Source organism: Hesperophylax consimilis, chromosome 9 (assembly GCF_061612785.1).
Source record: "Hesperophylax consimilis isolate HC1 chromosome 9, BYU_Hcon_1.0, whole genome shotgun sequence".
In the NCBI taxonomy this organism is placed as follows: domain Eukaryota; kingdom Metazoa; phylum Arthropoda; class Insecta; order Trichoptera; family Limnephilidae; genus Hesperophylax; species Hesperophylax consimilis.
In genome coordinates this window covers 35,668,052-35,691,167 of record NC_142844.1, presented here as the reverse complement: position 1 = coordinate 35,691,167, position 23,116 = coordinate 35,668,052, and the positions used below count along the sequence as shown (strand labels likewise).

Sequence of the window (23,116 nt, the reverse complement as noted above, 5' to 3'; positions counted from 1 at the left end):
CACCACAGACATCAGATATTATTGCCATAGAATAATATGTGACACATAAATAAACCAATCACATGTGACAGTTGTGTTATATAGAGATGGTGGTATATATACAAGGAAACGGTTCCTATCACTGGAACCGTCCACATTATTTCTCTTAGGAACCGCTTATTTTTGACGTTGAAATATAATAGCGGCTATTACACGTACACTTCGGCCTGCGAGTCACACCACACTTTGCTCCAAAATGTGGGCAAAACGTACGTGTAATAGCAATCGACTCGCAGTCCGAATGGCCAGTTTGTACCAAAGTTTGGCACGTTAAGCAATGAAGAACTGCAGTCCATCTTTTATCAATAATGACCTAACTTAAATACTATTATTAGTTTTAAAAGGCGTAATTTTTCGGGACTCCAAAAAACGCATCAAATCTTTGGAAGTGGCCCGTAACGCTACCAATGACCAGTCTCAAATAGCCTAAGTTTTTTTCTAACAGCGCTGTTCTTTTTCAGAGGAATTCATATAATTTTCATTCCTTTTTATAAATTCCGTTATCTTGTATTTATTTATAAACATTATTATGTACATGTTGGAACTAACTATTAATACACAAGCGTGCGTTGAGGCGGTTGGATCAATCACATTCTATGCACTCTGGAAAGAAACTTCCATGATTTGAATTCATTTATAAATATTCTTATAAATGTATCCTTAAATAATAAAGTTTATGTGCCCTCTGAAAAGAAGCCATACCCACGTCATAAACGTAGTTTTAACACCTCCAACGTTAAAATTAAAATGCACGAAGGTGGTCGGTTAGAAATCACTCTTATGTTCCAAACGCAACTATTTATATTTTCAAAACTTGCGTTCTTAATTAAATAGACGAGAACCATTCACATACCCTGAACGCAATTACGGATGATTTTTTTAACACAATCTCTAAAAAAATATATCCTAGACACTCTAGAAAAAATATAATTCTATGGTGTCAGAAGCCGAGTTTCGCTAGATTTTATATGTATATCGGTGAATTTAGTTCGTTGTAGCGATAGGCACAATCGATGAATCATCGAAGATTTGCTCAATCTTTTTGATCATCGAAATATGTCATCGAACAAGAAATTGATTCTGTCGAAAATGATCACAGTCGGAGACAATCGTTTCGAAGATCTTTCGAAACCACAGCCGTCACGTCATTGATCAGAATTCACTCGAAAACGAAAATCGATTCCCAACTCCGAGAAAGCTCAAAGTATCTCGGATTGCTTGACAAACGAGATATTATTTCCGTGATATATTGTGTTACGTACTACCTAATACGAATTGATATCCACTGGGAATTGGGATTACGTATTATTTTTTACGGATGATTTTTGACACAATCGATTTTTCCATGATAGTGAATCGAAATATTTCGATGATCAAAAAGATCGAGTAAATCATTGACGATTCATTGATTGTGCGGCAGTGATTGTGCCCATCGCTTGTCGCGACCCGTAGCTTGGGAAACAATGCTCTATGTCAAGATGACAGAAGAACCATAGATAAATCCCTGTCAATTCATTTATCTGTGACAGTTTCTTGTCTTGTTTTCTTTACTTTTCGGTAATAATGTTGATTATTGAATCGAACAATAGAAACTCCTATTGTATTGTATTAGTATTCTACTTAAAATGGTAAATTATGGTTTCATCGAGTGAAGTTTAAGTTAATCGTTTGAAACATTGACATCTTTTGCCATGATTTCCCAACGCGAGTTCTCTTTGGACAAAAAAAGCGATAAAGATATTCACACAGAAGTTGGTGCCCAAATATTGCGGAATTACGGGAAGTTTTTGAAGCACCAGGACAAAACATTTTACGATATTCAAAGGCAATTTGAAACTTTTTATACATCAAAACCTAGCAATCAGCATCTGTATCCGATAACCATTGACGTGATTCCCCATGAAGACATACATTTGCTGGATATTATCGAGTCTGACAATAAAATACTGAATAAAATTCTAGCAGTGTTTTCTTCATTGTGTAAAGAAATACACTTTTTGCAGCAGGAAGCCAAAGAAAGGTGAGATCATATTTATTCTCCATTGATTTATCACTTCACAATATTCATGGCTTACAATTACTAGTATTATTGTTTAATTAGACGGTACATTCATTGTTTTACAATAACCTCTGTATCAGAGTGGTAGGATGCTTGGCCCTGGACTCAGAGGTTATGGATAAACCTAGCAACGTCAAATAAAGGTAAACATGGTATACTATTATACATAAATGTAGTATAGAACCACCTCATTATTTAGAATCGAAACTTTGCTTTTTTTACATTAACTCCACACAAGAGGCCATGGGAAGAATAATTCCCCCCAGGGCCTATGTTGTCTTTGGGGATGCTGTGTGGAAGATCTTTTGGCGAGAGAGAACATGGGTCTTGAAGAGACCACATAGGCCAGCAAATCATTCCATAGCCGAGCTGTTGAACTCAACAACGAGTTGTAGAAACAACCCTTTTTCGTGTGACAAATAGTGTCAATCATATTTATACAAATGTTATTTATTTGTTAACGCCATTTTTTGGGGCTTTTATATATGAATATTAAGAAATACATATTATTTATTGTACATAACGGAATTGCTTCATTAACCGTTTGGGTGTCAATCGTCGATTCGTGTTTTAGCGAAGATTGCCGATCGTCGATTTCCGTCGATTGCGTCAGTCGTGTTCTGATTCGCGTGTACGTCTGTACGTAAAATTCCCATTTTTTCGAAACGCCTGGACTTCGGTATCCTCCTCCGCGTGATTCTAAACCAATATTCTTTAATAAAACACCGAAAAAATCATTGAAATCCTTGAAAATTCAAAGAATTTATGGGGTTTTAAAAAAATATATAGTTTCATAAAAAAGAATCTTTTTTTGGTGGCATTTTACAAGCAACCGTATGAATTTTTTTGGCACTCAAACGGTTAACAACATTTTATATTTCTTTAAAGATAAATTGAAGATGTCCACTGACTTGGTATAATTGTTTCCCTCCATTAGTATTCTGGGCAAAGAGGAATACATATGGTAGTTAGTCCCAGAATTTCTGCACTGAAATAAATCCTGACTTCTAGTATTATGTTGTGGAATCCGGAAGCTTGTCAATTCTAGCAATACCGGACTATCAACTAAATCGAACTTTAGAATTTTATATAGAATTACCAAGTCAGTGAATATTCTTCTGTCTGACAATTTAAGCATATTCATATAATTTAACAGAGTGTTGTAGTTAAACATAATTGCTGGTATACCCATTTTAAAATTTATAAAACGTAAGAATTTGTTTCGTATTCTTTCAACAGCTTGTACGTGTATATTATAATGTGGATTCTTTTTTAAGCCCTTATTAGAGATTTCTGTTACGTGGTTAACAAATTAAAGATTTGATTGAAAAGTGATGCCTAAGTCTTTGATTTGTGTTAATGTCTCAAGAGCATTGTTATCAATGTTGTAATAAAAATCACTGGATTTTTTATTCAAGAAAATCTTACTATTTGAAATTTTGAGATATTTAAGTAAAGTCTATTTTCACTACACCAAATTAATAATTTGTTGATATTGTCTTGAAGAATGTTGCAATGGTAAATATTTTGAATAGTTCTATAAATTTTGAGATCATTAGCAAAAAGTAAGATAGATACATCATGAACATTTTTTGTAAGATAATTCATAAACAAGATAAATAAGATTGGGCCAAGGTGTGAACCCTGTGGAACTCCATTGTTGGATGCACATTTGGCGTCATTCAGGACTATGCACTGTGCCAAAGGAATAAATAACGCTAGTTCCTTTGGGCATCTTCCACTGAAATACTGGTTGAACAAGGACAGCATTCCCTGAAGATTGCGATCTGTTTGTTAAGATAGGAGAATGTTATTTTATTTAATCAGATAATCTTAAATGTAAGGCACCCCACACTCTTATTATATTCACTCCCACTGTATTCATGTTTTTTTATTTATTCTAATAGTATAATATGATGGAGGGCTTAGCCAACAGAGCATTAAACCCACAATGCCTGGGTGGGAACACAATGCATTTGTCAACTCAGCCACATACCGCATATGACCAGTATGTTAATTATTATAATTGTTTCAGGCATTTTTACTTCCTAGCATTTTACGGGGAGAACTTTCGAGAGAACAATGTAACTCCAGAGGAGTATGTGAGCAGTTTGATTGTAAACCTCAGTTCGCTGACTGCTTTTGTCAAGAGATGCCACAGTGTTGTTGTGAATCTTTGCAACCAAATCTGCGAACTGTTTACTTGTGGTCTTATCAATTTAAGTGAGTTATATTTGTCATTTTCATAATCACCATAATATGTAACTGAATTGATCTCTGGTGGCGAGATCTATTATTAATAATGTTGACCATTGATGTATGTAGTAATTTAAGTTAGTGGACGAGTTTGTGTAATTGGGAAATATATTCACAAAAGATGGGAAGGCTGATAAGGAAGTTGGAAGAAGGATATATGCAGGATTTTCAATTAAGGGAGGGAGGATTAATGTCCTTAATCCCTAATAAAAGTTGTCAAAGGTAACAAGTTAGCAGTACACAACTGTGTTTTGATACCAGCCCTGATGTATGACAGTGAGACATGGAACTGAAATGGACCGACTGCTGTAGAAAGGAGATCTTCATGGCAAATGTGTCTTAAAACCATCCACAATTGTTTTACAAATGAGGAGTTTCGAAAAGAATGCAATGCTGTTGTAAGCGCAATCAACAAGGTTGAGAAAGATAATATGCATGGATGGTTTGGACATGTGAAGTGGATAGACGGAGATATAGTCTCAGGAGAGTACATGAAGTGTAAATAGATGGAAGAAGTCAGCGATGGCCCAAGAGACATTGCATGATCAATCAAATGTTAAGGGACATACTTGACTTACTTCAACCACCGATTCATGACATTATTCGGAGTAAAATTTAGATGAAATATTTGTCTCCGGTGACATTTCCAAAGATTTTGATCTCCAACTAAAAACATTAAAAAAATCAGTAGGTTCTGTAGAGTGTGGGTCGTTGTGAGGGGTTGGGAGGTTTACTTGGTTGAGCGACCAGTGACGACATGTAAAAAACACATCACAACATGCAAAAAATCACCGGAGACCAAAATTCCACAACATTTTTTACTTCAAATAATGTAAGTTTGTCACCCCGTGTATTGCAGGGATACTGTGTTTTTTTTCTAATGTTGTATTTAATTTTTATTTACAGAGGGCATTAAACTAAGTTACATCATCTCTTACCTTGGTGATATGTTATTGGTTTTGGTATCTCTGGATCATTTAGTATGTTGTTCACCAATACAGAGTCATTGGATGTCATATAGGAAATGCAAGAAATTACTGCATCAAAATCCTGGCAAGTTCAACCAAACAATTGAAAGTCTGAACTCAATTGACGCAGTCCTAAACAACATTGAGGACAAGGCTTTGTCCGACAAGATATTCCAAAACTGCCTCGATGCATTGACTTCTGTCAAAAATAAATTGGTGGTCAAAAACGGTATTCAGATTGCAGAAGAATTCTCCACGTATTTGAAGACTTGTTTGAGTGATTTAGAGAAATCAAGTATCGATGTGTACGAGTCCAGTTCTGCCATTCAGTGGGTCAAAGTGAATGCTTTGTTTGTATTCCATTTCCATGTGTTTGGTAATGCAGATAAAAGGATTTTTAAAACTCTTACGGATGTCAACATAAAGGTATGCACAGTTCAGTTACATCGAGCCATGATCGCCAAATATTGTAACAGACGGTTATGCTCAAATAGCGTTTTTTGATCATAAGCGTCCTAAATGTGAACATACCAAATTATAGTGCCCAAAATGAATTTTGTTCACTATACACTTTGTCATATATTACAGTGGTCTAAAATTTAGTTTAGCAGAAAGCGAGGTTGGCATACGGCCGGCATCCTTTTTCATTGAAAACCTCTCTGTTAGCTAGCCTCACTTCGACATTGTATTTATTTTACAAATAACACATAACAATTACAAATACTCCCGTGACAGAAAGTGCATATTTTACAAAGTTAAAACACACATTTTTTAATTGGGAACCGAACCGGGAGAGCTGGTTCCCACTAGGCCGCCTGACTAACGGGCCCGTGGTCACGCCGAGTCCCGCCTTGGGCTCACATTACTAGTTGTGACCATATTACACGTGCTGGCATGATCCCGTCAGCACGTCCCATACAATTATTGTGTTGCTTATGATATTCAGTAAAACAACTGCCCTGAGTTTTTTTTACTCCGTTTTTCGCTAGCGTTAGTGGAGTTACAATGGTTGCTAGATGACTTTAGCAAAAGACAGAAAAAACAACTCGAGTTTTTGAAGTATGTCTGAATCTGACAGGCTGGCTGTGATTTTTAGATTTACATAGAAATAAATATACTTAGGATGGGTTGTTTCAGAGAATTTGAACAATTCATCAAATTTCAAAGTTGATTTTCAAATTCGGTGAAGGTTCTATTCAAGTACGAGGGTAGTCTGAAAAGTTTCCGACCTAACAATGAAACTAGGTTTTTTTTCCTAAGTTTTTTATTTATTTTTCTACATAGTCTCCTTGTAACTCTACACACTTCTCCCAGCGATGCTCCCATCTCTCTAACCCATCCAAATAGTACTCGGCGTTTATCTCTGCAATTGTTCACAAAGGTGATTGCCTCCTCATTAGACGAAAAATTTTTGTACTCTATTATATGTTTATTTATACAAGGCAGTATAGCCGTTTATGTATTTAAAATTAAAAAAAAAAAAATTAAAAATTAAATTAAATTAAAATATCTCTGTCCTCCGATCGCAGTTTTTAGATTAGGAAACTAAAATAAGTCGGTTGGGGCTAGATCTGGTGAGTAAGGCGGATGGTCAAGCAGTTCAAACCGTAATTCGTGGATTTTTGCCATGGCAACCTCTGAGGTGTGAGACAGCGCGTTGTCTTGGTGAAACAGAATTTTCTTTTTTTGCAAATGTGGCCGTTTTCCGCAATTTCTGCCTTCAGCTTGTCGAGTAATGATGCGTAGTATGCTCCTGTTATAGTTTTTCCTTTTTGAACATAATCAATTAAGATAACTCCATGACTATCCCAAAAAACAGTCACCATCACTTTCCCAGCTGAGAAAACAGTTTTTGCTTTTTTTGGAGCCGGTTCCCCCTTTGCAGTCCACTGTTTTGACTGTATTTTTGTTTCGGGCGTATAATGGTGTATCCAAGTTTCATCTGCAGTAATTAATCGGCGCCAAAACTCGGATTTATTGCGCCTAAACTGCGCCAACAGAGCGTTGGAAATGTTCATTCGAACACGTTTTTGGTCTAACGTGAGCAAACGCGGCACCCAACGCGCGGACAGCTTTCTCATGTCTAAATCTTGATTTAATATGTGACAGCGTTCTTTGGACATTTTCATAACCTCTGCTATCTCTCTCATTTTAATTCGGCGCTCGTCTAACACTTTTTGGTGAAGTTTAGCAATGTTATCGTCAGTAGTTGCAGTTTTTGGAACGTCCCGAACGTTCATCGTCTCCCAAGCTCCTACGGCCACGTTTAAATTCAGCTGCCCAAAATTTCACTGTGGTAAATGATGGTGCAGAGTCCCCATACACAGAGTCCAACTCATCTTTGATTTGCGTAAAAATGGCCTAAACTTTGGTGAGTAACTGTCAAAAGATGCACAACTATATTCACTAGCTTTTATTGACGAGTACCGCCATCTTTGCGTTGAGGTCGGAAACTTTTCAGACCACCCTCGTATCCTTAGAGTGCCAAAATTGATAGCGTATGTTTATTTTATTGATACCATCCAACTTACATTATGAAAATTTGCATTGCTTTGAGGATAAATGGCGGTTATGTTGTTTTGCCCGGCTATTTAGCGATACATTATGTTAATCATTGTAACTTATAATGTTGTTTGCAATGTTTTAAAAATGATAATATTATCAAAACATTGTAAAAGTATATTTCTTAAAAAATCGTCTATTGTAAAATTTCGTTTTGTCTGTTACGATCTTTTGGTGATGCAATACGTAAAGCATTTATTGATTTTGAAAATGCAGTGAAAATAAATTTGAAGTCAACGTCAAACCCTAATCTAATTATGTTGTTTCCAGGCCCACAGTGTTCCTCTCTTTGGTCTGGTAGTCTGGCATCCTGAACAGTTTCTTCTGAGGTATGCGAACGCATTGTGTTCTAATGCCAGCAAGTTGTCACAGACAATGGGTAAAGCGAGGCAGGTCTATATTAGCAATAAAAAACAAAGTCTACAGAGAGATGCTATCAACGCCCAACTACAGAGTAGTCGGTGGTCTCTGGAGATGGTGCAGACCTTTTCAATCGGAGAATCGCATTTAAACTCTGTGCAAATGAACCACAGAATGCAACTTCTGGGCCAAGGGGTAAAGTTTGCTTCTCAAATTAATTTTATAGTAACATGTTTCACAAGTATACACATGTCTCAAGGACTACCCATGACAAAGAGTTCGTTAATGGTGATATGCAAGCTCATTGAAATCCTGAAAGGATTACAGACTGTTTTTCACAATCATTATGCCTCAATTGCCATTTCCGTGAATTTAATTATTCAACATTTGGCTTTTCAAATAATTTCTAAGCTTAGTTTGGCAAAGAAAGGTCTGATGGCTGACAAGAACTACGCCAAACAACGTCTGGATGAACTAACGGCTATTGTCATTGCTGAGAGAGTTCTTCGCGGGCCCTTGACTCTGCAGAGAAGAATTGTCGTTAATGTTGCCTTGTCACTAATACCTACCCAAGTTTTCGCAGATGACGGCTATAACAAAATTGTTTCTCTTATGGAGAATATAGAAACAGTTATCGAACTTCAGACCAAAATGAACAGTCTATGTGATTGTATGTTTATGTATTGGAACAAAACCATAGTACCGATATATTTTCAAAATGTATTGGCTTCCAAAAAAGATATGCCGAGATTGAGTGTCTTTTTTGAAGCTCTCAATGATTGTTCTAGAGCTGTCAATGTTTTCAAAAAATGCGTTTCCAGTGGAACAGTTTCTACGCATTTTTATAACGATGTAGATACGTTTTTCAGAGGTACGATCATCGAGCCCCTCGGGCAGCAAGTAGAGACAAACCTACGTTTACACACGCATTCTCACTTGCAGCTCGATTCTATGAACCCATATTCTGTGCCGGTTGAAGATTATAATCCTCTTCTGAAACTAGATTTATTTAAATTTGATAATAATTACGTTTCCGTCAGCTGCGGCATTGAAAATTACTTGTCCCAAATGTTCTACAATTTAACAACAGTTGTGCTTCATGATTGGAAAACCTACGGAGAAATGAGGCAGTTGGCTCAGTTCAAATTTGAGCTGACAACCGTGGAAGACGGCCTTCCCACGCAGACCCTGGAGCAGGGCTTAGATGCTCTCGATATTATGCGAAACATTCACGTGTTTGTATCCAAATATTTATACAACCTCAACAACCAGATATTCATCGAACAGAGCAGCAATAAGAAGAGTTTGAACACGATAAACATAATCCACATTGCTAATTCTATCCGAACTCACGGAGCCGGTATAATGAACACAACTGTCAATTTTACTTATCAATTTTTGAGGAAAAAATTTTACACATTTTCTCAATTCATGTATGATGAACAAATCAAGTCAAGGCTTATAAAAGATATGAGACATTTCAGGGAATCCGGCACAGAAACTGAGCAAATGTACAGCTACAAGAGGGCTGAGAAGTTTAATAAGGGGATACGTAATTTGGGCTTGAATGAAGACGGTCTAAGCTATCTAGATTTGTTCAGAATTCTTATCAGCCATATTGGAAATGCAATGGGGTATGTGAGGATGGTTCGATCCGGGGGTTTACATTGCTGCGCTAACGCAAGTGTCTTCCTTCCTTCTCTAGAGGAAGAGATATCTTACGAAGAACAACTCGGAGAACACATTGATAACACCATGAATGAAGCTTTAAAAAATCTGGAATCGACAATCAACAATCTAACAATGAACTTTTCCCACGGAACCGAGTACTTTAAGTTGCTGGTTGATGTGTTTGCACCTGTGTTTAGGAATCCGGAAAATGTGCATTTAAAAACATTCTTCATGATAATACCTCCGTTGACATTGAATTTCGTTGAAAACTTACTTCTGTGCAAAGATAAAATGAGCAAAAAGAACACAACGGGAGCGGCTTTCACTGATGATGGCTTTGCAATGGGGTTAGCTTACATTCTTCGATTACTTGATCAGGTATGTAAATAAACCAAACAATTCATTTTCAAAGCCGCTGCTATCCATGATTTTACTAACTTTAGACGTCTGTTTTGAAATAATGCTTTAGTAAAATCAACAAACCTTTGAAAAGTAATATAAAGTCATTAAAAACAATGAAAAAAACTAACCTGGTTATTTTTTTAATCACTTTTCAAAGGTGTGTTGATTTGTCCGGTTATCACATTTTATAACCTTTAGGCATTACTTTTATTTTCTATCATTCTTCTCTTTATGTACTAATGAAGTATTTTCTATCATTATTCTCTTTATGTACTTATGAAGTATTCTCTATCATTCTCTTTATGTACTTTTGAAATATTTTTTTGCTTCATAATAATTATTAATGTTACTACTTACATACTATTACATAGATACAAAAAATATCTAGGTGGTAATTCTTGATAGATTATCCATAGGATAACGTATATTAATAAATAAAGGAATAAATACTCGCAATAGGTAGAAAATTCGGTAACTTGACTGATATATATATTTATTTTTTATTATAGGAGACAGTTGACATAAGGTTCCTGTGAGCACTTAGGCCATAGGCCCATTGTGCTACCTCCCATTTTAACTCATTCCTTTAACAGTAATCCGATCCCTTTAATGAAGTTCACCAGGGTTGTCATTGGATATGTGGCTATGTATGCTGGTTGTACAATGTGTCTTCCCAGGTATCTGAGCCTTGTTCCCATCAGAGCGGGACATTGGCACCAAATGTGAATTGGAGTCTCTTCATCCTCTTCACATTTCCTGCATCTGTTGGTGTTTTCCACTCCCAACAACTGCATATTTCTCCTGAGATGGCAGCGTCCCATTCGTAGTCCTACCAGTTCCCTCAGTGAGTTTCTGTCCATATTGAGTAGTCTGGTTCGCCTTGGGTCAAGTCCGTTTATGGGTACTTTGGATTGCCTCATTCCGGGTGTCCTTTCCCATTCCTCCCAGTGCCGGGATTTGACCCACCTTTCAATATGTATTTTGGTATGGCAAGCTGCTACTCCTACGGCCGGCTTGGATCCCGCATGTGGTGCTTTCGCCCCTTTCGTTGCTAGTCCATCAGCCTGCTCTTTGCCCCCAATTTCTTTATGTCCTGGTACCCAGGTCAGGGTTATTTTATTGATGGTAGCAAGTTCTGTATCTGTATATAGCCACTATACATAGGTTTGAGTACCGAATAGTAAACTCGGACTTTTTAAATAAATTAATCGAAAATATATGTTATCCTACGGATAGGCTATAGAGAGGGTGGTGAAGTGCCCCTTAATATTGCATGTACTAACTAAATTGATGTTTTATATCAACATCATGTACAATTTGACCTTATGAGGGGGTACCTCAGTAAGAACACATTTTTCTTTTCGTTTTATCTGTAAACTAATAAATAATAAAACAGTGTAATATTGATGTGTGTGGTGTTTTCTATTTCTAGGATCGAGGAATGGACTCCTTGCATTGGTTTGAATCTGTAAATAAACATATTGCTCAGGAAAGGAAGAACGTTGAAGACCAGCTGGCTAAAGGCTCCACACAAATAAACCAGGCTCTGGCCTTGACGCAGAAGAAGCTAACAGTCCTGGAGCAGGAGTTCACCCTTCTGTATTTCAGTTTTAGTAGCGCTAGAATATTTTTCCAGTAACTAACACAAAATATGGATATGTTATATTTTTATTAAGTATTTCATCCAAAACACAGTTATATTCAAATGAGTATGTATTACTTATTTACACAAATATATATTTATTACACTTTTACCATTTACATACAAATTTACCGTTTATTTAATTTAATATATTATAATGATTAAAGTAGATATGGTTATTCATTATTAAATACAATATTACGTATCTTCACAGAATATAAAACGTGATTGAAATAGGTTTATATAAAAAATAGAGAAATAGTACTTTTATATACAATCAAAGTTAGTTGAGAGATTATTGCGAACAAACATTCCATAATATAAAAAACATTGTTATATTATTATTGTTTTAAATAAAGATTTTATATATAAGTATTGCTTAGTTATTCGCAGTTTTGTTAAGCACGGTTTGAAGACATCTTTTTTTTTATTGAATTCTATAAAACTTTAAAAAGCAGGTTACTAAATTTGTAGTTTTAATCTAGATCAAATTTTGTAAAATGTAAATGTAAAGTTTTGACAATATTATAATTGACATGATATTTATTGAGTATACAGATAAATCATTCCATCGAATGACCCGTTTTCAAGATTTGTTCGATATTGTATTGGTTCTAATGTATGTATGTCGACTGATCATTTTTATTTAGATAGTTTTAGGTCGTCATAAATTACATCTAAAATAGATTATATAAAAGTAGAAGAGTGGTGAATTTTATAACCCATGTTGTATTGCTATTGCTTTCAACTCTGGCTTTAATGCGACGTACGTGGATAGCTGCCGATGGATCACACATGCGACATCCGCGTACGGGGATTGCCGCCGATGGATTATATAAGCTGTGTAGATCAGGAAAAGAGCCTGATAAAAATGCTTTTCAAATGAGTTGATCGCCAAATGAGTGAATAGATTTGACGTCACCTAATAAAAAAATGAATGCTGGTCACTTAATATTAATTTAATTATAATATTTTTGTTTTGGCTTTCTTTTGGCTAAATATGATTCTTGCAAACAACATGGTTAATTTTATCATAAATTCTTATTCTTGTAAAAAACTCAGTTCCTCAATTTAAATATAAGATAATTCACATAAGGTTTTAAGAAGAAAACAGTTCAGTCTGGAAATGTCATTAGTTTATCGATTACAGTAGCAAATAGGAATTAGAAGCTCGCTTAATATTTTTCTAAAGAAACACTTAATTTGGCAAAGTAATTACTATCACAATAATTTGCAACTAATAAGTTTGTTTAACGCAATTAATTACAACAATTGTTCTCGTTTAAATATGAATAACACAGTGCAAGCATTTTACAAAGGAAATCTAAGTAAATCATTTACCTACAACTAAATGCCAAGATTACAATAAAACATCACAACATGAGATTCAACTTAAAATAAAAGAATTGAGCTAAAAGTCTTATTTAAATTAATTCTTTGGAACATTATTGACTATTTTGTGTGAACATTTAGTCCTCTTACGTTTGTGGTTTACTCTTTATATGGAAGCACCTTATTTTGAAATGTTTGCACATTTCTAGCACCTGAAATGAGAAAGAAAAATTTAATGAAACATAAACAAAAAATAACAAATGGGTCAAAATCAGTGGCAGTTTTCTCTAAAATGCGTTTGTGCAATGAACCCTCATTAAAAATATGAGATTGCAAAAAGCGCGCCATTAAAATTCTGCCTGTAAAATTGAAGAGACTGAAAAACACGGTTATAGAATTAGCACAAAATACTTCATAAAAAAAAAAACTAAAACAAAATACTCCTACTGACGGTGAAATGATATAACGTACGCCAAAACAAGACAATCATTGTGCGCCGTGATAGACAATGTTTGATGTCATGCGCCGACAGCTGAACTTTGCACTTTATAGAGGTTATTTTTCTTTAGTGCTTTTTAGTAAACTTTTGTATATTTTTATTTTCTTGTTCCTGCGTTTCTACAACTTTTTGCTTTTAATGGCATTTATAAAAAAACTACCAGTAAAACAGATTTTTTCTTAATTATATTAAGTAGCTAGTAATGCAATATTGTGTTGCATTTTCTTTGTTTGGTTTCAACTTTTGACAATAAAGCAGTTGCATTTAATAATTTTGACGCACTTATTCTTATTTGTTATAGCTAATATTGCACAATGGCGAGATGTAGTGTTATTTACTTGAAAAAAATAATGCGAGTTTGTATGAAAAAGGACTTAAAATTAAAAATGAGAGAAATCTGTAAAATTTAAAAAAATAGATACGCAAATATAATAACTTCTCTTGATATTCTGAAACCCCAGTGAAAAGGACCATAAACCGCCACTGGTCATAACTATGTTTTCCACAACGCAATATGAAATCAAATAGTTGGAAACAATTAATATCGGGAGGAAATTATACACGGATGGAATTACACGTAGAGAGAATTACACCTACTGGAATTATTAATCTGTTTTTAATATGTTTAAATTAGTGTTAAAGTTTGTGCTTAGCTTAATGCAAAATCACTATTTTATACAGGCTTAGGATAAATTGAAGCTTTTCCTGTGGTAGAATTATAATAAAATTGTTAATTACTATGAAAAATACTAGTAGACCCCGCAATGCTTAGCTATTGCTAATGTCTTTCTCAGGCATCTCCGACATCTTCCACCATTCACTACTGTATACCACAGTCTACATTACATCGACATTAATTCAACTCCGTATCACATTCCGGTGCAGAGATATTGCATTAAGGATTCCTCGGGCATCCCCGACTTATTCTACCATTAAAACCACTCTCTAAACACTCCTGGCACTAATAAGAACAAACTTTGAAATTTTCAGCGATATTGGTCGACTACTTTTCGAGTTTTGCGAGCACAAACACATGCAGGCTGAATTTTTATATATTAATATGTATTGTAATGTATTTTATCATTATAAATGTATGAACGAACACACAAAACAACTCTAAAAAAAAAATACAATTTTATGGCTAAGATTATCTGTGACATTTTCAATTGATTAACTTTTTTTTTCTTTCGTATAAAATTATTCACAAAATAAAATAAACCACTTTTGCACTATAATCAACTGTTTCTAGACTCCATTTGCCAAGCGATTTTTATGCCAATATTCGTGGTGATATAAGGCACACTAAGAATATACACATTTTTTGGTTGCGATATCCTCAACACTAAAACAAGTGCTTGTGTTGGAATTTCGTATTGGAAAAAACAAAAGTTATGTTAGCTTAGGTTTCTGAATTGTGTAATTCCAGTAGGAGTAATTTTGTCATGTAACTGTTACAATCTCCTAATCTTTCATATCCCCTAAAGCCTTTTATGGCTGAAAGTTAACGGTCAGCTAATCAACAAGGGACCAATTTATATGTTTACTTTTTGATTATGTATTATGAAGATTATTTAATATTCGACACAATAATTTTAAATGATGAATTTGGAATAAATAGGTATTTGTTTACCTTGAAAAATAAATATTAACAGCAGTTGATCAAAGATTTGAATACTACTGTTACTGGACATTTAAAAACTCTTCTTTCTATAAGAAAGAAACGGAACAAAAAATGATATGAAGTCTAGTCATACAGTCAAATGAATATTTTTTTTTTTTTTAAAAGAAAGACAAACATTCCCGGGTTACGAATAACCTGACAATATTTGATAATCTCCTACTACCACCACAGTAAGCTGAAAATGTTGCTTGTGTTGTGATGGAGGACTTAGCCAGCTGATGAATTGAACACACTACCCCTGGGTGGGACCCAAACGCGATGTCAACTCGGCCACCGACTGGTGGTTGCTAGTTCAGAAATTGCAGATGGAAAAGCTGTGCAATTTTCATAAATCAAGATCTCATCGTTCAGAAGTTTTTACTGCTTCAGACCGATTTTATGCATTATAGTTGAGATTAATCACTTACAGCCGGCCCCCGCATCGTTTGTTTTATAAGCGGGCTTCCAACTATTGGGTGGCATAATACGTCATTTCGAACTGTGAGGACCCCGATCGCCTTAACATTATTGCTTTAGCATTACGATTGCAAGGGATAATCACTATTTATTTAGGCGAAGTGGTTAACGAACTTACCACACCAGAACCATAATGTATGTGCGCCACTGTTGCAGTCAAAGTTACTATGTATAACAGGAAGAGTTCTAAGAGCGGAGACACCTGGAAGGTCAGCACCAGGAAAGTCACCAGGCAGACCGGGTAAAGCAGCGGGTTGAAGATCTCACAGATCGTGTTACTCATTTGGGAGACTATTAATCGGCACTGAAACAAACAATAATAATAATGACTAGAATGTAATTTCTCTTTGAATATTTGAGATGGCAGCATTATGTTTGTAGCTAGTGAATGGAACCATCTGTACAAAGCATTAATTTAATAATGCTGTAAGATTTTTGGATAATTAGTACAGCGCCGATTTTATGAATAATCACACCAAGGTGGCCGTAAATTAAACAAAATGTCATGATGGTTAGTTAAAGTGTTGGTAAATCTGTTGCAGATGTCTTAATACTTTCCGGTTCCTTGGAACACTTCTTAATTAGATTATAACTTGCGTTTAACCTTAAGGCGATGCCATACGTAGTAATGCTAAATCATGTGTTTTTGGTTTGAAAATTTGGTAGCCTAGAAATGTTTCAGATGCTTAAATTTAATACTGCAAGTAGAATACATCTTGGCCTTTCAAATAATCGAGTATTTTTTAGATAAGCCCAAAAAAAATAAATGTATAGGGCCTATGAAAACTGCTTTAAAGTTCAAAATCTCCTACTTACGAACCCATTTTCGGTTATGGTTTTATTGTATAATGTGGCAAATTAAGTTATTTATAAAATGATTGAAAAAAAAAAAATATTTGTGCCTGAACATCCACAAAATAAAATAAAAGGCGCTTTTTGGCCATGTTTTTTTCTTGCATAAATCACAACAGGTGGATGGTGTTAAGCGGGAATTTAAGCCTTGTCACCATCTACGTAAGGTGTGTTATTGATAGCGGATCGATTCAAAATATTACATGACGTAGTGCATCAAGAGAGTTTCACTATATCAATTATGGCTCTAACTTATTTGACCATCTTTGTGTATGTTTATAAATTGTTTTTCATAATGTATTCTTATTGAGGGTAAAAATGATGTTTACTCACACTTATATTAGAAAAGACAGTTCCAGTAAGCACATAGAATATTCTAGGGTCCCTGTCGATAATATTGCTGGGGGAGTAAACGGCCCACAGAGAACTGACTATGAAAAATATGACTAGAGGAATTAGCGGCCTGATGGCGCCCGTCAAACTTCTCATCTTTCCTGTTTTATCCCGATATGATCTGGAAAAAGAATCAAACATTACATTAACACACTATAAGCAGGAAGGGCAGATCTACCTTTAACGCCGGTCATACTTTTCTGGTGGGAAAGGCATTGCTATCCGATATATTTTTACATGATTATTTCTTTTGGTTAAGTTCCCAACTGTATTTTGTACATGCATAAAAAAGTGTGATACAATTTTAGTCTTCCTCTTCTTCTTATCATTGTGTCTTTCGTGTGTTATTTCGTGAGATGCACAAATTGTTTGCTTAACACATTCGCTGCCAGGAGCTGTTGTTACTATTGCTATTAAGAACCATTGTAACCCGTGGGAGTGATTGACCAAATTACTTTTAACGGTAACAAAAAAAGCATCGTTGAACGAGTTAAAGGCGGGTCTTCGCGTTTTGGTGAACATGAATTATAAACTGGACTAAGGAGAACCCAAATTTGTATTTGTTTAAATATGACATCTCTAATTCCAACCATTCCAAAGATACATATTTACATAACTATCTCTATCATAAAGTGCGCTAAAATAAAATTTTCCATCAAAATAATAGTTTATGGAAACACAATATCTTGTCTTTAAGACATCGATATTGTTTATGTGCGTTGAAGGTTTTTCAACGCACATAAATTCTTCCCAACTTATAATTGTTAAATGCAGGGGCAGATGTTGAAAGTTGAAAGAGAATAAACTATAATACATACTTGTATATATTCCATAAAATGACTGTTTGACTAGTAATCATAGCACTAAAGTACAGGGTGAGCTCAAACACCAATCCCGGAGTTATTCCTCCCGGGAACTGAATATCCCAGGCCTTGGGGCCAGTTAGTGCCGTCACGAAAAGCACCAATACGGCTCCCTGAAAAAAAAACAAAATATTTTGATAAAAAAAAACTACCACGCAAAAAAAACAATCTGGGCGCCTAGTCTGTATCTTTCAAAATGTTTGTACCATGGGTTTAGCTAAGTTAGAACTTGTATTTTGGCAGTTATCGCTGATTCGGTAGTGTGTATCTCCAAAAGTTACGAATGATAACTTATACAAATATTGGTGTCGAGCGACATCCTTGTATTTTAACTATTCTCACTGATCTGGTGGTCAGTTTCTCCGAAAGCTTCAAACGTTAGATTTCGGGTTCAGTGAACTAAGGTACAAATAATAACTAAGGTAATAAATACGAATGTAGTAGTTTTAAAAGGAATATGATATACAGTCGAACTTGGTTATAAAGATCACGGCTATAGTGAGCAATTACAAAAAATTATACAGTACATGATTTATTTAGAATTAAACCATACCTCAACAGAATTAAATAATTTCAGTGTTAACATTGTTGTTTATCAGTAGAATCACAACACATGTTTTTCACTAAATAATGTCAATGAATAACAAGTAATGGACCTTATAGAATCATTTTTTGTTGTTGAGTTGAGATCAAGTCTGCAAGACAATTTTCAGAATTGATAAGTCAATAAGTAGAGTATTATCAGAAATTGCATCAAGCTAATAGGTAGAGCATTTTCAGAATTGACAAGTCAACAAATTATTCTTTATTGTTATCATCTCACAGTAATGATTTTATTAACTACTTAAGTTTTTACAACCACACTGACATTCGAGGATTTGACGAACCAGAACCTATTGATAACCGCCCCTGGTTTGGAGCTCCTAGAACCCTTGACTCTGTGCAAAAACGGGCAATCCGTCTGATAGACTCCTCTATCTTGACAGATCGATTGACGATGACTTGTGAAAGCTGTTTTTATACTGCTATTTCAAAGAAGCGTTACAATCCCTTTAGCACCGATGGGCAGTTGGGAGACATGTCAAATGCATGCCCAGCATTAGTTCATTGTTGAACGGATCGTTTTTACGATACATTTCTATGCTCTGGAACGATTATCCGGTTTTTGTGTTTCCTCCTTCCTACGTACAACATTAGTCTCTCTACAAGATGTATGATTACCTTTACCTTTCTCCACTTAAAAATAATCTGTGCTTATTCCCAAGAATAACATAGGCCTGTGTGGAGTTAATAATATCACAAATAAAACTCTTCAAAAACCAAGTAAAAAGTCGCTTACAATCATGGTGAAGTCATATCCCCACGGCAGGAACATGACGCCGGTGTTGTATTTCTCCCAGTGCGTGAGGTAAAAGTTGAGACAGATGTTCCAGATAACGAAGAACATGCGCAGCGGCGTGATGGCGTTGCGCCCAAAGATGCTGTACATGCAGGTGGGGATCAGCACCGCTGAGTACGAGTCCAGCCCGTGGTCGAATAACTCACCCAGCGGGCCGCTGGTGCCGGTGCGGCGCGCTTGCTTTCCATCCATTCCATCTGGAATATTAAAGAAACTATTTATTTGCAATGATGAAGAACATGCTCAGAGGCGCGAAGGCGGTGCGTCTGCAGATGCAGGTGGGGATCAGCACCGCCGAATATGTCATGATGGTTAGTTAAATCTGTTGCAGATGTTGAATAAGGTCAGCCTGTGGTCAATTAACTTCGCTGTACCAGTGCGGTGCGCTTGCTTTCTGTCCATTCCATCTGATGGGTCATTGAACATGCGCAGCGGCTTGATAGAATTTCGTCCAAAGATGCTGTACAACTACTGGTGGGGATCAATGTTCCGGAAAACATAAATAGTTGTTACCTAAAGTATAGGCGACAAATAGGCTGATGGAGGTGAAGGCCCAGGCCCAGCTGGGCAGGTAGTCATCCGGGGAGTCCCCGGCGCTGTTGCCGTAGAACCCATAGTCGAACCACGAGAAGATCAAGAAGTTCAGTACCGTCAGCAAGAAGCCCGTGAAGGTTAATAAATTAGCTGCTACCCATTGTGGACAATACTGGAAACAACAATACAAGCATTTTATCAAATAAAAATATTAAAAAATGCTGTGATAAAAAAATTATTATTGAGCTGCTCATCGTGTCACAAAATTGATGCGTACCTCAGATTTTACACTATTTTGATATACTTAAAACAGTCAACAAAGCGTAATAGTAATATCCAAATTATTAGAATCCTAGATTTTTCCCTTCCTTGTACATACACTACCCAATAATTAATAGCGTAGGAATAAACAATAAGGAGTTTTATTTTTTGATATCCTGTAGCGATTTTCATACAATAGAATATATCTCCCATTTTCCTACACATTGTATTTTTTTACACTTTTATTTATAATACGGTATTTTGTGGAACGTATCCCATGTGTAAAAATTGAAAAAAATATTTCCGTATTTATTAACATATTCAAATGTCGACAAACAATTAACAATATTAATACTACTCCGCTTTCTGTCGATACATAAATCAATATTATGATATAATAGGATGGGGTTGCTCTTATAAAACTCATTCACAATTCCTTTATATTTGCACAAAAACTAACAATTAGAATAATCTTGAATAAATCATTTTTCTATTCTTCCGAACTTATATTTAAGAATTTGAGTTACAAAATTAAATACACCTCGGTACCACGCAACTTTACAGACATGAAGAAGATGTTTAAAATAAAACAGCACATTTCAGAAAAGCAAAAATATGCATTACCAATTCCAATATGTAAAAAAAACTTTGGATGTATACAAGTATAAATTCCTAGGAATAAATTCTATAATAACTAAATTAATAATACCCTCCATACACACAAGCACAGCTTTCATACTTTACTATAATGCAAAAGTACATATCTAATTATTTGTAAAAATAAATACATTTAATACGGTGTCCGGAAATTACAAACGGGAAATTGGATTCTGATGAAAATTCGATCTGGGCAATTCTTTATTTTAAACTTTTTTCGATTTAAAAAAAATTTGGAGGTCTACTCATTGATGCATTGTAAAAGAAATTAAACAGATGGATTAACACCCCAGCGTCCGTATTTTTCAAATTTGACCTAAAAAACTCCAACTTCGGACTCGATTTTCTGTAAAACGAAAGCTCGAATCAAAAAAGTTACACCACAAAATGACTCCAAATGGTATATTAACCATTTTCCCGGTTGTACTACAAGTTTCCGGACACCGTATAAATAAAATATTGCAATATTATGTAATTTCATAAAAATATTATCAATATACAATTTTTATCAAAATGACGTTGGACACTACCTTTCCGGATAAAACTTACTGATACACTGGGCCTATGTACGTCTCTCAATAGATTTTTTCCACATTAGTCAACAAATATATTTTTGTAATATTTTTCAGTACATAAAAAGACATTCCTAGTATAAATGAAATAGTAATAATAAGAAAATCATTTGACTTACTTGAACACACCAGTTCCAAAATGGGTGCATAACATACACACTGAGAACACATGTGTCTATTGAGTTATACTGGAAAAAAATTAACAAAATAATTAATTAATGGTTTCCGATTAAACTCTACAATAATATCAACTGGATAACATTTTCAGGTCTCATAAAATATATTTTTTTAGGTTTATGAAAAGATAATAAAAAAATATTGTTTTTATTGTTTCTTAGTATTCCATCTAGACATTTTTTACTATCTATTACGAACTGTTAAAAAATCATCATAAAAAGAATAATTAAAAAAACTCCAAAAAATCGCCATCCATTATTTCTCCAGTGGATTAAAAAAAAATTCGATGAAGAAATTGAACACACAGATAAAACAATTCGTAAGACGACCCGATACCCTAAAATAAAGTCGGAATCTTAACGACGTAAGCGAAGAAGACGTGTAAAAATTATTCGGCGCGCGGCCCAGCGTATTGGACGGACTAACGGTCGAATTTGCCCTGGCAGACCTAGAAAATTGAAATTTCCCGGGGTTTATTTGAATTAATTCTGATAAACGTATTATTAAAACTTCAGATATTTCTAAATGAAAACATTGGTAAGTTGCTAATTCATCGTCTAGAAAGATAAAAACTAGTGCTTACCGCTAAATTGTATACATATGACGGCCGGCATAGTCCAGTGGTAACGCATTGGACTGCCATTCCGAAGGTCGCGGGTTCGAACCCGGCGTGCGCAAATAAATTTTATTTGATTAATTTGTGTTATTTCACAATTAATTAATTAAAATAATATATAGTATATTTGCGGCACGTTCCAGAGTGGAAGATACTACCAATATCGCCCTGGTGTAAGACCACCATTCAGAATTGAAACGTTGCTCCAAATGGCTTTAGCCGTGTTTAGTGACTAGATCTGAATAGCCAGGTACTTCCCCACCTTCCTCTTTCCCTTCCCCACTTACCTTCAGCCTCACAACATCCCCCAATTGGGGATGCCATAGTCTCACTGGCTCCAGACGGGAGCAGTTGGGACTCTTGTGAGGTATTCACTATAAAAAAAAATACACTTTATAAATATTTTAATCTTAAGGTGCTGTTTTTATTAATCTTAAATATAAATAAATTAAATCCGTGGGTATTGGTCTGAAAAAATATATTACAGTTACGAATTCGTCGGAATTAATTGAAATATAGCCTCAAGTAAACCCTCGTTATTAGAGTCTCGTGTCGCCTTAAATAATATTGATGATTTTTCAATCTTCTTTTTCTTTACAGTTGCGGAAGATTCATCCCTAGCACGCAATTAGCACAAAGATGCTAACTATTATCTAGGCCCGCCCGAGTCTAGAAATATTGTTATCTAGAAGAAAATACAAAAATAAATTACGAAATAACTTTCTTAACCTACAAAAGATCGAGCTGAACTCCTATTGAACTAACCTTGAACCTTTGCGATAAACACAACGGAATATTTATTAATACATATTATTGTCATACGTTCATTGATAAAGATGTTTATTATTGATTCACTAGCAAAACG

The 23,116-nt window shown here is 35.1% G+C and overlaps 2 protein-coding genes across 2 annotated transcripts in view; one reads left to right on the top strand and one right to left on the bottom strand.

Annotated features, from left to right (window-relative positions):
- The first annotated feature begins 1,554 nt into the window (after nucleotides 1-1,554).
- SWIP (strumpellin and WASH-interacting protein) lies at nucleotides 1,555-12,275 on the top strand. The gene is made up of 5 exons (XM_089635920.1): nucleotides 1,555-2,059; nucleotides 4,134-4,321; nucleotides 5,261-5,748; nucleotides 8,155-10,293; nucleotides 11,750-12,275. Exons 1-5 carry the CDS (start codon nucleotides 1,731-1,733, stop codon nucleotides 11,954-11,956), a joined length of 3,351 nt encoding a protein of 1,116 aa, XP_089492046.1. The 5' UTR covers nucleotides 1,555-1,730; the 3' UTR covers nucleotides 11,957-12,275.
- Nucleotides 12,276-12,309: 34 nt separating this feature from the next.
- Nucleotides 12,310-23,116, bottom strand: part of LOC149421272 (ethanolaminephosphotransferase 1) — a 60,985-nt gene continuing 50,178 nt past the window's right edge. Inside the window, exons 3-9 of the mRNA XM_089635921.1 lie at nucleotides 21,578-21,646; nucleotides 19,948-20,140; nucleotides 19,375-19,631; nucleotides 17,991-18,148; nucleotides 17,113-17,293; nucleotides 16,046-16,231; nucleotides 12,310-13,503 (exon numbers count right to left, since the gene is read on the bottom strand). Coding sequence (XP_089492047.1) covers nucleotides 13,438-13,503; nucleotides 16,046-16,231; nucleotides 17,113-17,293; nucleotides 17,991-18,148; nucleotides 19,375-19,631; nucleotides 19,948-20,140; nucleotides 21,578-21,646 — 1,110 coding nt within the window. The 3' untranslated portion in view covers nucleotides 12,310-13,437. The remainder of the gene's footprint in view (nucleotides 13,504-16,045; nucleotides 16,232-17,112; nucleotides 17,294-17,990; nucleotides 18,149-19,374; nucleotides 19,632-19,947; nucleotides 20,141-21,577; nucleotides 21,647-23,116) is intronic.